This window comes from Lepisma saccharinum, chromosome 3 (assembly GCF_977018435.1).
Source record: "Lepisma saccharinum chromosome 3, izLepSacc3.1, whole genome shotgun sequence".
NCBI lineage: Eukaryota > Metazoa > Arthropoda > Insecta > Zygentoma > Lepismatidae > Lepisma > Lepisma saccharinum.
Genome location: NC_139231.1, coordinates 45,658,389 through 45,670,723, shown reverse-complemented (window position 1 = coordinate 45,670,723; position 12,335 = coordinate 45,658,389). Strand labels below are relative to the sequence as shown.

The 12,335-nt window shown below is 38.5% G+C and overlaps 1 protein-coding gene across 4 annotated transcripts in view; it reads left to right on the top strand.

Annotated features, from left to right (window-relative positions):
• LOC145985010 (death-associated protein kinase 1-like) overlaps nt 1-12,335 on the top strand; it is a 189,528-nt gene that overhangs the window by 171,170 nt on the left and 6,023 nt on the right. For all 4 annotated transcript variants that reach the window (XM_083118499.1, XM_083118501.1, XM_083118498.1 and 1 more), the window contains 3 exons: nt 733-945; nt 1,996-2,205; nt 8,901-9,141. In XM_083118499.1, coding sequence (XP_082974625.1) covers nt 733-945; nt 1,996-2,205; nt 8,901-9,141 — 664 coding nt within the window. The remainder of the gene's footprint in view (nt 1-732; nt 946-1,995; nt 2,206-8,900; nt 9,142-12,335) is intronic.

The following is a 12,335-nucleotide window of genomic DNA, read 5'->3' as shown; positions in this document are numbered from 1 at the left end:
CGCAGACAGTGAAGTTTTAGTTCTTATTTAGTAGTGAATAAAATAATTAGTTTCGAAAATAGAGTAAGGAAGTTTTCAAGAGACCTTTTCTTATCTTTTTAGGGACCTGCTCTCAATTTTGTTTTAGTTAAGTGGTTTATCCCCATATAACATGATGGGGAGAAATAGCCTATGTGCTAAAGTGCCCATAATCTACATATCAATCAATCAATGAATCAACTATATCATATCAATATGCCAGAGTTTTATTTTTCTTTCTAAAACTTTCAGTTTCACATATGAGATGCCGGACCCCGTGGCCGAGCGGTTAGCACACCATGCTGCGACGCCAAGGGTCCCAGGTTCGAATCCTGCTCGGGCTTTGTTGTTTGTGAATGTCCATTCATCACTCATCCCCATCTTCGCAAATTAGCCAAGAGGCACAAAACGCAAAATAAAATAAACTAAATCAATCAATTCACATATGAGATGATTAGAACATTAAAATAAATCAATTGTAATGGTGTTTCATCCACTTTCGTCACACAATATTGGTAAAAATATGTTTAAAATAACCCATTTTGCATAATTTCTATGATATTTCATATTCCACAAAACTGTCGCACGGCATTTTGTGCACACTGTGGGTTTCATGCAGCCCTTCATCAGTACAGCATTGGTATAAATTAGTTAGTACTATCTAAGTCATTGACTTATTGTTTGTATTGTGTGAAGTTTACTTGTTCCTTGCAGGTACATTTGAGAAGAGCAGCTCAAAACCCTTCTGATCCAGAAAGTGAGCTGTACCAGTGGTTCCAAGGTTCCAAATTGTGTTCTGGGATGATAGAAAGTCTCATCACGTTGGAAGAGGATGGTGAAGCAATTGAAATTAAAGTCAGAGGCCCGTCCTCGGCCAGATTGTCCTGTTTTTATTTCCTTGAAGAGTTGTTAGGAGTCGTGGACCAGGCAAGTATTCTTTTGTAGTTTTTCCATCTGTTGGGTTGATTAACAGATGTGGTTTGCGCAATGTTGGTAAATGTGGCTGAATTTGCCATGTCATGTGGGATCTGAAGAACTGAAACGTTCCCACCCTGCTGCAAATTTACCTAGGAACAATATATTTCTGCAGGTCTGTTCCAGTTCTTGTTATTTTGTATTGGTTTTTCTCAGTCGTAGACAGGTCCCAACCTTCGATAAAAAAATTGTTGGAAATTCGTTCTGAAAGAAGAACTTTAACACTAAGTATGTCAATTTTGATTACTGTATTCATAAGATATTAATTTCACAAAATGTTGTTGAACACATTAAAGTTACGTTTCATGTGTATCTTAATATCATACCACGTCTAAACTAATTTAACATGAATTAAACTCGCATAGCTGTGTTTTTCACGTGTACAAAATATATTGGAATTCGTGAGAAATGCTAAAGATCACATAAAACACTAAATTTCCATTATTTTACTATTGTCAAAATTAATTACCCTATATACATTGGTCTGTTACATTTCCTTGCTTAACATGAAATGGCAATCCAATCAAGATTTTTTTAAAATTCAGAGTCCTCCAAAGTCAGTAAAAAGATGTTAGTTTTATTTGTGTGAAAAATTTAATTGGAGCAGTGTAATTTGGCAAAAAAAAAAAAAAAAAAAAAAAAAAAAAAAAACATTAAAATTTATAAATATTCTGACCTGCAATTTTCAAGTATCGGTATTGACTCAGCCCTATTCTATAGTTTATTTTTCTTCATTTATAGTGTTAAATATACTTGATCCAAATAGTAAGTGCAAGGAACACAAACTTGTCATTAGCATGTTAAAGCACCAAGGAATTGTGTGGAAATTTATTTTAAAATTCCCCAGAAAAGCTAAAAAAAAGTCAGGGAATTCGTTTAGTCAAAATGAGTGGTAACGAATGATTTAACAATAGGCATGCAACATTGTGAATGTAAGGGATATAATGAGTGAGAAGGGTATCTTTGCCCAAACCTAGTTATTTAGCTTATGATTTCTTCCAGGTGTTACTGGAAATGAGTCCAGGGCTTCCAATTGAGAAGCACATACTAAGTGCTGAACAGCTTCAAGAACACAACGAGGTTGTTTATTGTTGGTCGCCTACTGAGTTGATGGAGGCTGTTCTCCAGCAAGGAATAGCTGCGAAGCTTACAAATCCTCTCACAGGCAAGGAAGAGGCTTTTCTCTCCGTTGTTGGATTTGGAGCTTCGGAGGTACGTTATTACTAATGTATTAAATTGTGTAATGATATTGTTCATAGAATATGGAATACGGTTATTTCCTTCATCCCTATGCTGTTTTTAAGTGTTTAAGAGGATTTCTCGAAAATTCTATCAGGTCTACTACCTGAACTCACCTGCAGTCACTAAAGCAGCTACAGCAAGGATTCTTTGCAAACTATAACAACATCAGAGAACACAGTTCACGTGGAGGATTGATTTTTGCACCAAATTACTGAATGAAAACTAGAGATATGGTGCAAAATATGACATTTTAAATTAATGTGTGCGAGATGAAATTCATGGATATCATTTCTAACATTATAGAACTAAGGAAAAAAATATGGGTGAAGATTTTTATGTAATTCCATAATTTAACCTCATTGTCCACATTTCTGAACCATATGTTATAATTCAGCCATAATGTCCAGAACTTTATTCCATTTATTTACAAATGTTGGTCTTGAAACTGGAAAAGTTGATCCTGTGCATAAATTTTGCCTTCTGAGAGATGGCACATTGTTTGTTCATGTTTTTCTCAAGCTCTGGCTCAGTCATGAAGTGCTATTAGATTAGCAAGATCAAAAGCCTCATGGGCTGATACGAACTGAGATTTTGCTCATCAGATTTAAATTTGCAAATGTTCCTTGGAAAACATTAATGGCTTATTAACCTCCTAATCAATGAATTGAACAGTGACCTGCAATGGGTTTTCCGCTCGAGCGGAAGACCTAAATTTACTTTACAGAAACAGCGAAACTTACTTGTAAATGTTCTATTAATTTCGGTGGCATCTGCCACCATCCACTTGGGAACTGGATGCTTCACTGCTAAGTTGACTTCCGGTTCCTGTTGTTGTTTCCTTGATTACCGCTAGGGGTGCTGGAGTAGCCATTTTGTCTGCTGCGAGTGATGGGTTTGAGCTGTTGTAGTAGCGGGAGCCAAACATGGTGAGCCTGACCACTGTTGATATTCAGCTTGTGCGGAAAGTGCATAATTGCATGACTCTCTTTGATTTTGGTGTCGATTAGGGTGTGTGATGTGTGCCTAACTGAAACTTTTTGGATTCTGTGTTTATTGAACTTGAGGTGCCTTGCTAGCGTGGTAGTGGGTTAGGATTTTTTGCATCCACTAAATGCTGTTGTATACGCTCATTGACAGATGTGATGGATCTGCCAATGTAGTGTGAGTTGCACTCACACTGGGCATCATATACACCTGGGTTGTCTAGTGGGGAAAGGAATGATCTCTTGTGTTTGCGTAGGGCACTAGCTATTTTGTTCATTGGTTTGTGTGCGAGTTTTATGTCATATTGTCTCAAGGTCTTGGCTAGGTGGTTGGATGTAGTCTGGTGGTAAGGGAAGGCAATCCATTTAGCTTTATCACTGCTGGCTGGGTGGAGTAGGTTAGGTTGTCATACTTGCATTTCTGCTTTGCTGCACCATGTAGAGAGTTGATGTACTGTGTATCCATTTTGAAGTCCTATGTCTGTCACAATGGTAACTTCTTCCTTCAAATCTTCATCACTTGAACAGTGCGAGAAAGCTCTTCTGTAGAAGTTAAGCCACACATTGGCTTTACGCTGGGGTGGGTGGTTGGATAGGGAGTGGGTATACTGGTTCCCTGCCCCTGGTTTTCTATAGACCGTGGTGGTGAATTTGTTGTCCCTCCTTTTGATGGTTAGATCTAGGAAGTTAAGAATGCCTTGGTTTTCCCGTTCTATTGTAAATTTCAACCTGGGGTGAATGTTGCCAAGTTTTTCCATGAGTAGATCTATTTCCTCTTCCCTTTTGTAAACGACCAAGGTGTCATCTGCATATCTGCCATATCGTATGTATCGGAGTTCTGGTGAGTGAAGAATATCTTTTTCAGCTAGGTGCATGACAATGTTAGCTATGGGAGCGGACAGGGAGTTGCCCATGGTCAAACCTTCTGTTTGTATGAAATACTTGTCTTGAAATTGAAAATAGTTGTGCCTGAGGCAGATTTCCAATAACTTGGGTACCTCAGACACTTCCACTGGTGAGACCTTATTGGCAGATAGCCATCTTTCCACTGAGGTTAGGGCTAGGTTGATTGGGATGGAGTTATACATGTCAACTATATCTATGCTGGGAATTTTGGCATGGTTGGCTTGTACTATTGATGTTATTAGTTCTTTGGCATCTGTGCTGTTTCAAAAAATGTAGGTCAGTTTGTGATTATTCTAAGATATTTTCTTTTTTAGCCAGTTTGAGAGGCGGACTGTTGGTTGGTTGAACCCTGCGACGATGACGCACATCGGAATACCCTGTTTGTGCATTTTTGGGATGCCATAAGCTATGGCGGGAGATGGCTGGGTGTTGAGAAGTTTGCAGTCTTCCTGGTTCAGCATTACACAACTTTCAACTGTATGCTTAATAATACGTTTGCACTTTTCGGTTGGGACCCTGTCGATGGTCTTGTGTGAATCACTATTTAGTTTTTCATGCATTTTTCGGGAGTAGTCACCTTTATACATGATCACATACTGATTTGTTTTATCTGATTTCATGCACCAACAGTTGTTGGCTTCCAGCCAAGAGTTGAATTCGGTTAGCACTGACCTGATTTTTTGGTGGGTCAGGTGGAATTTGGATGCCTTCTGCAAAATTCCTGCTGTCGCTGTCCGCGTGTTGCGGGTTGGGTGCAAGACACACCGCTTTTCCTGCTGCACATATGATATCTAGGTGGGGGGGGGGGGGGTACACTGGTTAGTACATTCAATTTTTCGCCGAAAAGTAGGAGATTTTGAATGATTGTGGAACGTTGAGGTTCGTCAAGTTGACAATGTTTGTTCATTTGTCCGTCATGTGGGTCGTTCAAACTTTCACTTGGCCATTTTCCCCCGATGTGGTGTAGTTAGCTGGTGAGGGTCCTGTTTTTTTTTTTTTTTCATTTTCTACAGTATGTAGCATGTAATCTATGTTTTGGTTAGCGTGATCCCATCTCGTGGAGTTTAGCACTGATATGAGGTAGGTTCTTTGTTTATCACACACGTGCACCTGTTGTCAAATTTCTGTGTGTTTGTCCGCAATAATGGCTGTAAGCGCTAGCTGTTGTGCATTGTACACAACATTTTGCATTTTGTAGCTGTTCACTGGCACTTTCCACTGAATAAACTTTGGGAAGGCATCACATGTTTTGCACGCTTTGAGGAAACTTATGTCCATTCGTCGAACCAACAGTTTGCGTTCATTCCTTTCATATTCCTGTAGCTCCTTCATGAACAAAGGTTCCGAATTCATGTTGAGGGGAATAAACAATGTGGTTGATAATATAAGACGTAAACAAGTTACTAAAGATATATTCGCGAAACTTACTTGTAAATGTTCTATTAATTTCGGCGGCCTCTGCCACCATCCACTTGGGAACTCGATGGTGGCAGAGGCCACCGAAATTAATAGAACATTTACAAGTAAGTTTCGCGAATATATCTTTAGTAACTTGTTTACGTCTTATATTATCAACCACATTGTTTATACCCATCAACATGAATACCTGTTTATATTCATAAAAATAGACACAGATATGTCTTATCAAGTTCTGAAAAGTTTGCCTAACAACTGTTGGATATTACAAAATCATACAGTTGCTATTAAAATGGTTTTCATTTTTGCTACGACATTTTGTCCAGGTTCTCCAGAACTTTTTCAAGCTTACACTGCTAAAATAAATATCCTTACATGGCTAACTCTCTACACTAGTAAAATATGAAGACTATGTGTCCACTCATGAAACTGGTGAGAAGACACATATTTTGTTAGTGTATAGTATAGTACTGCAATAAGGGCTTTTCACTCGAGCGCTCGATAGTTCAAACAGGCAACACTAGATGGCATAAGAGAATTGATAGGTCTTCCGCTCGAGCGAAAAATGCTCAATCAAGCGGAATACACTCGAACTCTCAAAGCCTATTAGTACACATATTTCCATCATTTGCGTGTGGTAGTGGAACCCCAAATATGGATCGTGAAGTAAAAGATGCAGTGAAATTGAAAATTAATTGAACATAGTCATCATCTCCATGTTAAAATTCAGTTTTGTATAGGGTGATTTTTTTAAAACTCATGGTTTTCTTTGTTGTGTAAAATTTGTAAATGAAGTATTATTTCCATGCAGTTTGTGGCAAATGAATAAGGAAGGATGGGAGATTTATTGGAGTAAGTTTACCGGTTTATATGCATCCTGGGTAATATCGCCCACGCCTCAACAAAAACAGCAAATATTCACCAGTGAACCCTACAATAACAATGAAGTATTGGATTTTTGCTAAACTGAATTAATGAAAATGAGTTCTTTTTTTTTGTATTCACTCAAACATAAATAAAACATAAAAATTATGGCACAGACATAACATCTCACCTTTAAAGAAGGTGCTGAAAGTGTCGACCTCCTTCCTGTAAACAAAGTCGAACATGCCATTCCATGTTAAGGGCTGTCTGACACAGTGTTTATGCACTAATGTTCGCAAATTCAGTGATAATGTTCTGCTTCAACATTTCCAGGGATGCAGGGTTGTTTGTGTACACACATCCCTTTAGGAAGCCCCACAGAAAGAAGTCAAGTGAAGTTAAGTCGGGAGACCTCGGAGGCCACAATCCCTTTGAAATAACCCTATTCGCAAAGAAACTTTCAATCAGTGCAATACTGTAATGCGATGTATGGCATGTAGCACCATCCTGTTGAAAATAACCCTGTGTGAGTTCAATGTCGTCCAAACTTTCAACAAATTCCATGAATATTGCCCTGTACCGCTCTGTGTTCACTGTTTCATTGAAGAAGATTGGACCCACTATACATGATGCTGAGACAGCGCACCATACCCCAACTTTCTGTGAGTGAAACGGAATTTCGATTACACTGTGTGGATTTTCAGCTGCCCATATCCGTGTATTCTGAGAATTAACATACCCAGAGAGATGAAACCAGGCTTCATCAGTAAACCACGTTATTTTCAGAATATCAGGATTACGCACAATAAACATTAAAAACCAATTACATTAATCTACACGATTAACTTTATCTGGATCCTTCAATTCTTGAACAGCTGTAATTTTGTACGCCCTTAGTTTCGCAGTTTTCGCTGCCTTTTGACATGTTAAATAGCTATAGCCGGTTTCTTGTGACAAACGACGGAGAGATTTCTTGGGCGACCTCAAGAGTCGAGCACTGACATCTTCCACAACACCTGCCCGCGGGGTCCGATGCTTCCTTGTCTCACTCAGAAGTGATCCTGTTTCTTCCAATTTCTTCACTAGCGACAATATTGTGTTCCTGTCTGGGGCAGAACGTGAGGCAAATTTGTTTCTAAATGCCCTTTGCGTAGCAACAACAGAATCAGTTTTCCAAAAACTTTTCACGATAAACACACGTTCCTGCAAGGAATACACCATTCTTACTGTGTGTCCTGATCACAATAACTCAACTTTTCAGCACAACAATTACGCAAAAGCACACAACTTTCCAGCACAACAATATAACAGCTCAGTTTCCTGGTTATTGTTGACAATGACAACGGTGCTATCTACAGGAGGAAACTTAAACCTCCGCACTGCATCCAAACCCCCAGACCATATAGACGCGAAAGGTACACTGGTGAATATTTGCTGTTTTTGTTGAGGCGTGGGCGATATTACCCGGGATGCATATAAACCAGTAAACATACTCCAATAAATCTCCCATCGTTCCTTTTTCATTTGCCACAAACCGCATGGAAATTATACTTCATTTACAAATTTTACACAACAAAGAAAACATGAGTTTTAAAAAAATCACCCTATATCTTAAAATACACAGCGGTCTGTGAAAATGAAATAAGTGATTATGAGCTGAAACTACCTAGGCTGACATTATGGGTTTCTACAATTATTGTCACATTAAAATGATGTTCGATTGAATGTTATAACTGCATTTTATTATTTAGCAGAATGATTATCCTTTTCAGTAAGTGAACAATGATGTACACGTACTTATTGCTCTGTGATACAATATTTTTAATTGCTTAGGCAGGTCTGTCAGCATGTGTATCCATTTTACATTGTATCCATGCCACATTCTGTGCTCATCTTTACTCCGCTGAATAAAAATCTGTTTCTCAATGTGAATTGACAATGATAATGGATTTTAAAAACAGATTCCAAACAAGACCAATATTGTATTTGTAGGACTACCCAATACTAAGAAAAAGTTGTTTCACAAAATTGATGATAACAATTTTTTGACAAATTTTAGAAATCTGAAAATTAAAATTTATGTTTAAAACCATTCTGCCTGCATCACGATCGGACAACCTGTTTTTGATTCATACAATTTCAAAATGACATTTGCAAAGCTCCAAAAAACTGGTCCTTTTTTCATTCTCACGACGCTAAAAAATATAAAGAATATTCGAAAGAAATTGTTTAGCATAGATTAATGCAGAATATCTATAATTTTTAATCCGATAGTAGTGTACAGTGACTAGCCATGTAAAGTTGAATAAGCTTTAAGAGGTTCTGGTAAACTAGGACAAAATGTCATCAAGAATTAAAAAACACTTTAATAGCAACATGTACTATATTACTTTGTAATATCTGATATGTCTATATTGCCGATATGGTCATTACAACTCAGATGTATTTATGACTGTACATATTATAAACACACATTTACTGATTTGTGAATTGCAGGTTGGAAATATAATAGTGACGGGAGAGGAGCTGCCAGTAACTGCACTCAGCACTGCATGTCGACAACTCCTGTGTCAGTTGCTCGATCCTCCAGAACCACTGGGCAAGGATTGGTGCCTCCTTGCTGTTCAGCTTGGCTTATCGGATAAGGTGGCCAATTTGGATATTGGGAACAGCCCTGCAAGCAGCCACACAGCTAGGCTTTTGTTTGAGTGGGGTCGTGCTGGGAGCACAAAAGTTGGTAAGAAGTTTAATTTCTACTTTTTTTAACGTTGCAATAGTTTCCAGTATATTATATTATGGAAGAGACTCAAAGGCCAGTCATTGTCTTTATTACTCAGTGTGGCTACAAACCTGGAATTCCTTGAGTTCCGGGAATTATGCTTGAATTATTGGATCTGGGAATTTATGCGTGAATTTTTCTCCGCAGACGTGAAAAATTGCTGCTTTTATTAATCCAAATCCCTTTGAATTTTATACATATTTATTAATGCCCTGAGACAAGTTTTTCACAGTTTAACTTTTATTTTTATTGAGGAAGGAAAAGAAAGCTGTGTGGAAAATGAAACAGAATTCTCTCAATCCATTTACTTTGTTTGGCCTTTGCAGTACAATCTATTTGACAGATGAAAGAAGATTACAAGATAAAATATCTTGAAGTTTATTAGGTAAATTTGAGTTTGAAATGTTTATACAATTATCAATTTTTTGCATATTAGTGTATTTGTGACTTCTGTTTGATAGATGTATTTCGAGTCTGTGTATATGAAATGGCAAATGGAAACTCTGCACCTTAAATTAAATATCTTAAATATATAGACCATTTAATTAGAATTTCTGGATGCACTGGAATCACACAGACCCTTTATATTGTTAATATATTTCTGTGTGTATGTGTGAGGTGACAGGCAGTAATACATAAGGTTGAAATAGAGAAAAACATCTGCCTGAACCCTTGAATTTTTGGGAAGTTTGCCTTAAAAAACTGGAATTATACCTGACTTTTATCATGGTCCTAGAGTGCTCACCCTGTTACTGGTTTGATTTTAAGAAAGACATAAAAATACTGAACATAGTACAAACTTCACTCTAATAAACTTGTAGTTCATTTTTTGCCTGCCTGACAAAGCTACCAGATAGGTGGCGAATTCGATCCCAAACAAAAACTGCACAGAAAAATGAACCGTAAGTTTATTAGTGTTTAGATGGTTTATTCATTACCTCTCTTCGTGGAACCGCCAAACCGATATCTTTAGATACAATAGTACAAACTTACAAAACCAGTTTCTGTGTTATTATTCTTCATATGCTGCTGAAAGACCAGAAGAAAATGGAGAGGCTTGATTTCTATGCCGACCCAGCCAGAGGCAGGAAACGGCAAAGGATAAGGATGATGCTGCTTATTATAGTGTTTCCTTGACTGGCCCATGACTTTTAACACTAATCACACCAGGATCGATTCTATCTTCAGTTTATTTCTTGCCACAGAACATACTTCTCTGAGACACCTCCAAAAAACATATATTACATTAACCACACACTTGTCATGAAGGAGCAGAAATCATCAATGGCAGTGCTCCAAACATTTTCTTCAAAGTGAGGCGCCAGCTGTGAAAATTAGGTTCCAGGAAACTACCTACTAGCAATTGAGCAATTGTGCATACTACAGTGTGTTTCAAAAGTCGCACAACCCAAACTTTGAAAATGTATATCATGAAAACCGTAAGAGGTATTTACACCAGGTTTTCTGCACTAAACTAATCATGTACGGTATCACTGGGTTAATAAATTTATGTTAGCATGTATCCAAATAAAAGCAATCACCTTATTATAAAAAATATTGTTAATTTGCTGAAAACATCTGAAAATTGATTTTCAACAATATATAACCAACGTAGAAATTTTCAGCGAAAAATGCAGGTTCGACCAGGACTCGAACACGGGGTCTCTGATATACCGTGCCATTGCTCTAACTACTGAGCTACTGAGCTGGCCTAGCCTCGCCTGATTTTTTGCTGTCACTGTTTTACTTGCGTGGAATCTTCTCTGCCAGTGCTACCGCAACGGGATCTGTTGACTTTGAAATACAGTAATATAGTAAAATGGCTTGTCTTTTAACTCCTCGCTTTGTGTACGGTGTTCGAATTTCATAATCATCAAAGCAAAACAGTCTTGTGAAGCTGCAGATTCAAAACAATGCCGTTTTTCTTCTGGATGAGTCATTGTGATTATTACCGTAGTTGATAAGGGCAAGCGATGATTGCCAGCTAGACAAAACACTGTCGCAGGGCAGTAGCAGTCTGGCTGGAAAGGAACGGACGGGGAAACAGGTGGTTGAACGAGTTTTTAAGGACATCACACTGCACGTGTTGAAGAAGAGAAGTCTTATCAGTAAAGTGCTAATTTTCGAAGCAAGCTGCAGAAGGGAAAAAGAAGAAGGGTGGATCGAGCACTGCTTAACACATTCCCATGCTGTCAATGAACACACGAGCAATGTTTCAGATGCAGAACTTGAATGAAAACCAGCGCATGCCTTATACCGTATATGCATAAATACGGTATATATATAGTACTCTTTTTCCCTGTGTATCAAATTTTACCTTTTTCAAACATTTTCACTAAGTGAGCAAACTTGGAGTCTGCAATTATTGCAGGTGCGACGAAAATCAAAAGCAACATAATCGTCCAATAAGCCAGTCCAGATGATACCTTAAATGGAGGCCATGGATGCATAATTCTTCCTCCTTACATGTATATATTTTTTACCATGTCAAAAGTCGCATTAACAAAACAATACATTAAATATTGACTTCCTGACCCATGTCAAGTTTCAAGTTTCCAAACCATACCCCGCACAAGCATCTCACGGTACTTCACCTTCACTTGTTGGATTATCCCCTGGTCCAGAGGCTGAAGCACGCTGGTGGTGTTCTTTGGTAAGAAAACCAGCTCGATGTTCAGGAGATTGTCGAGAGAAGGATGTGCAGGCCAATTGTCGACGAAGAGCACGACTTTCCTGTTTGCCGCACCCATCCTAGAGTCGAAACCTCGAAGCCACCTCGTAAACACCCCCGAGGTCATCCATGCCTTCTTATTAAAGTCATAATCACAAGGCAGGATGTTGCCCTTGAAACCTCAGGGTTTCTTGAACTTTCCGATCACGAGGGGCTTCATTTTATCGCTGCCGTCCATGTTGCAGCACAGAAGGACAGTGAAACGCTCTTTACTCCTCTTCGCACCCTTGCACTTATCCCCTTTCATGGCAAGAGTGCGATCTGGCATCAGGTTGTAGAATATCCCCAGCTCGTCAGCGTTGTACACATCTTGAGGCGGGTAACGGTTGAGGATGTTTTGTACCAACGGCAGCCACTCACTCACCGATTTCGGATCGACCGATGCACTTTCGCCGACGACTTTGTGGCTGGATATTCCGTG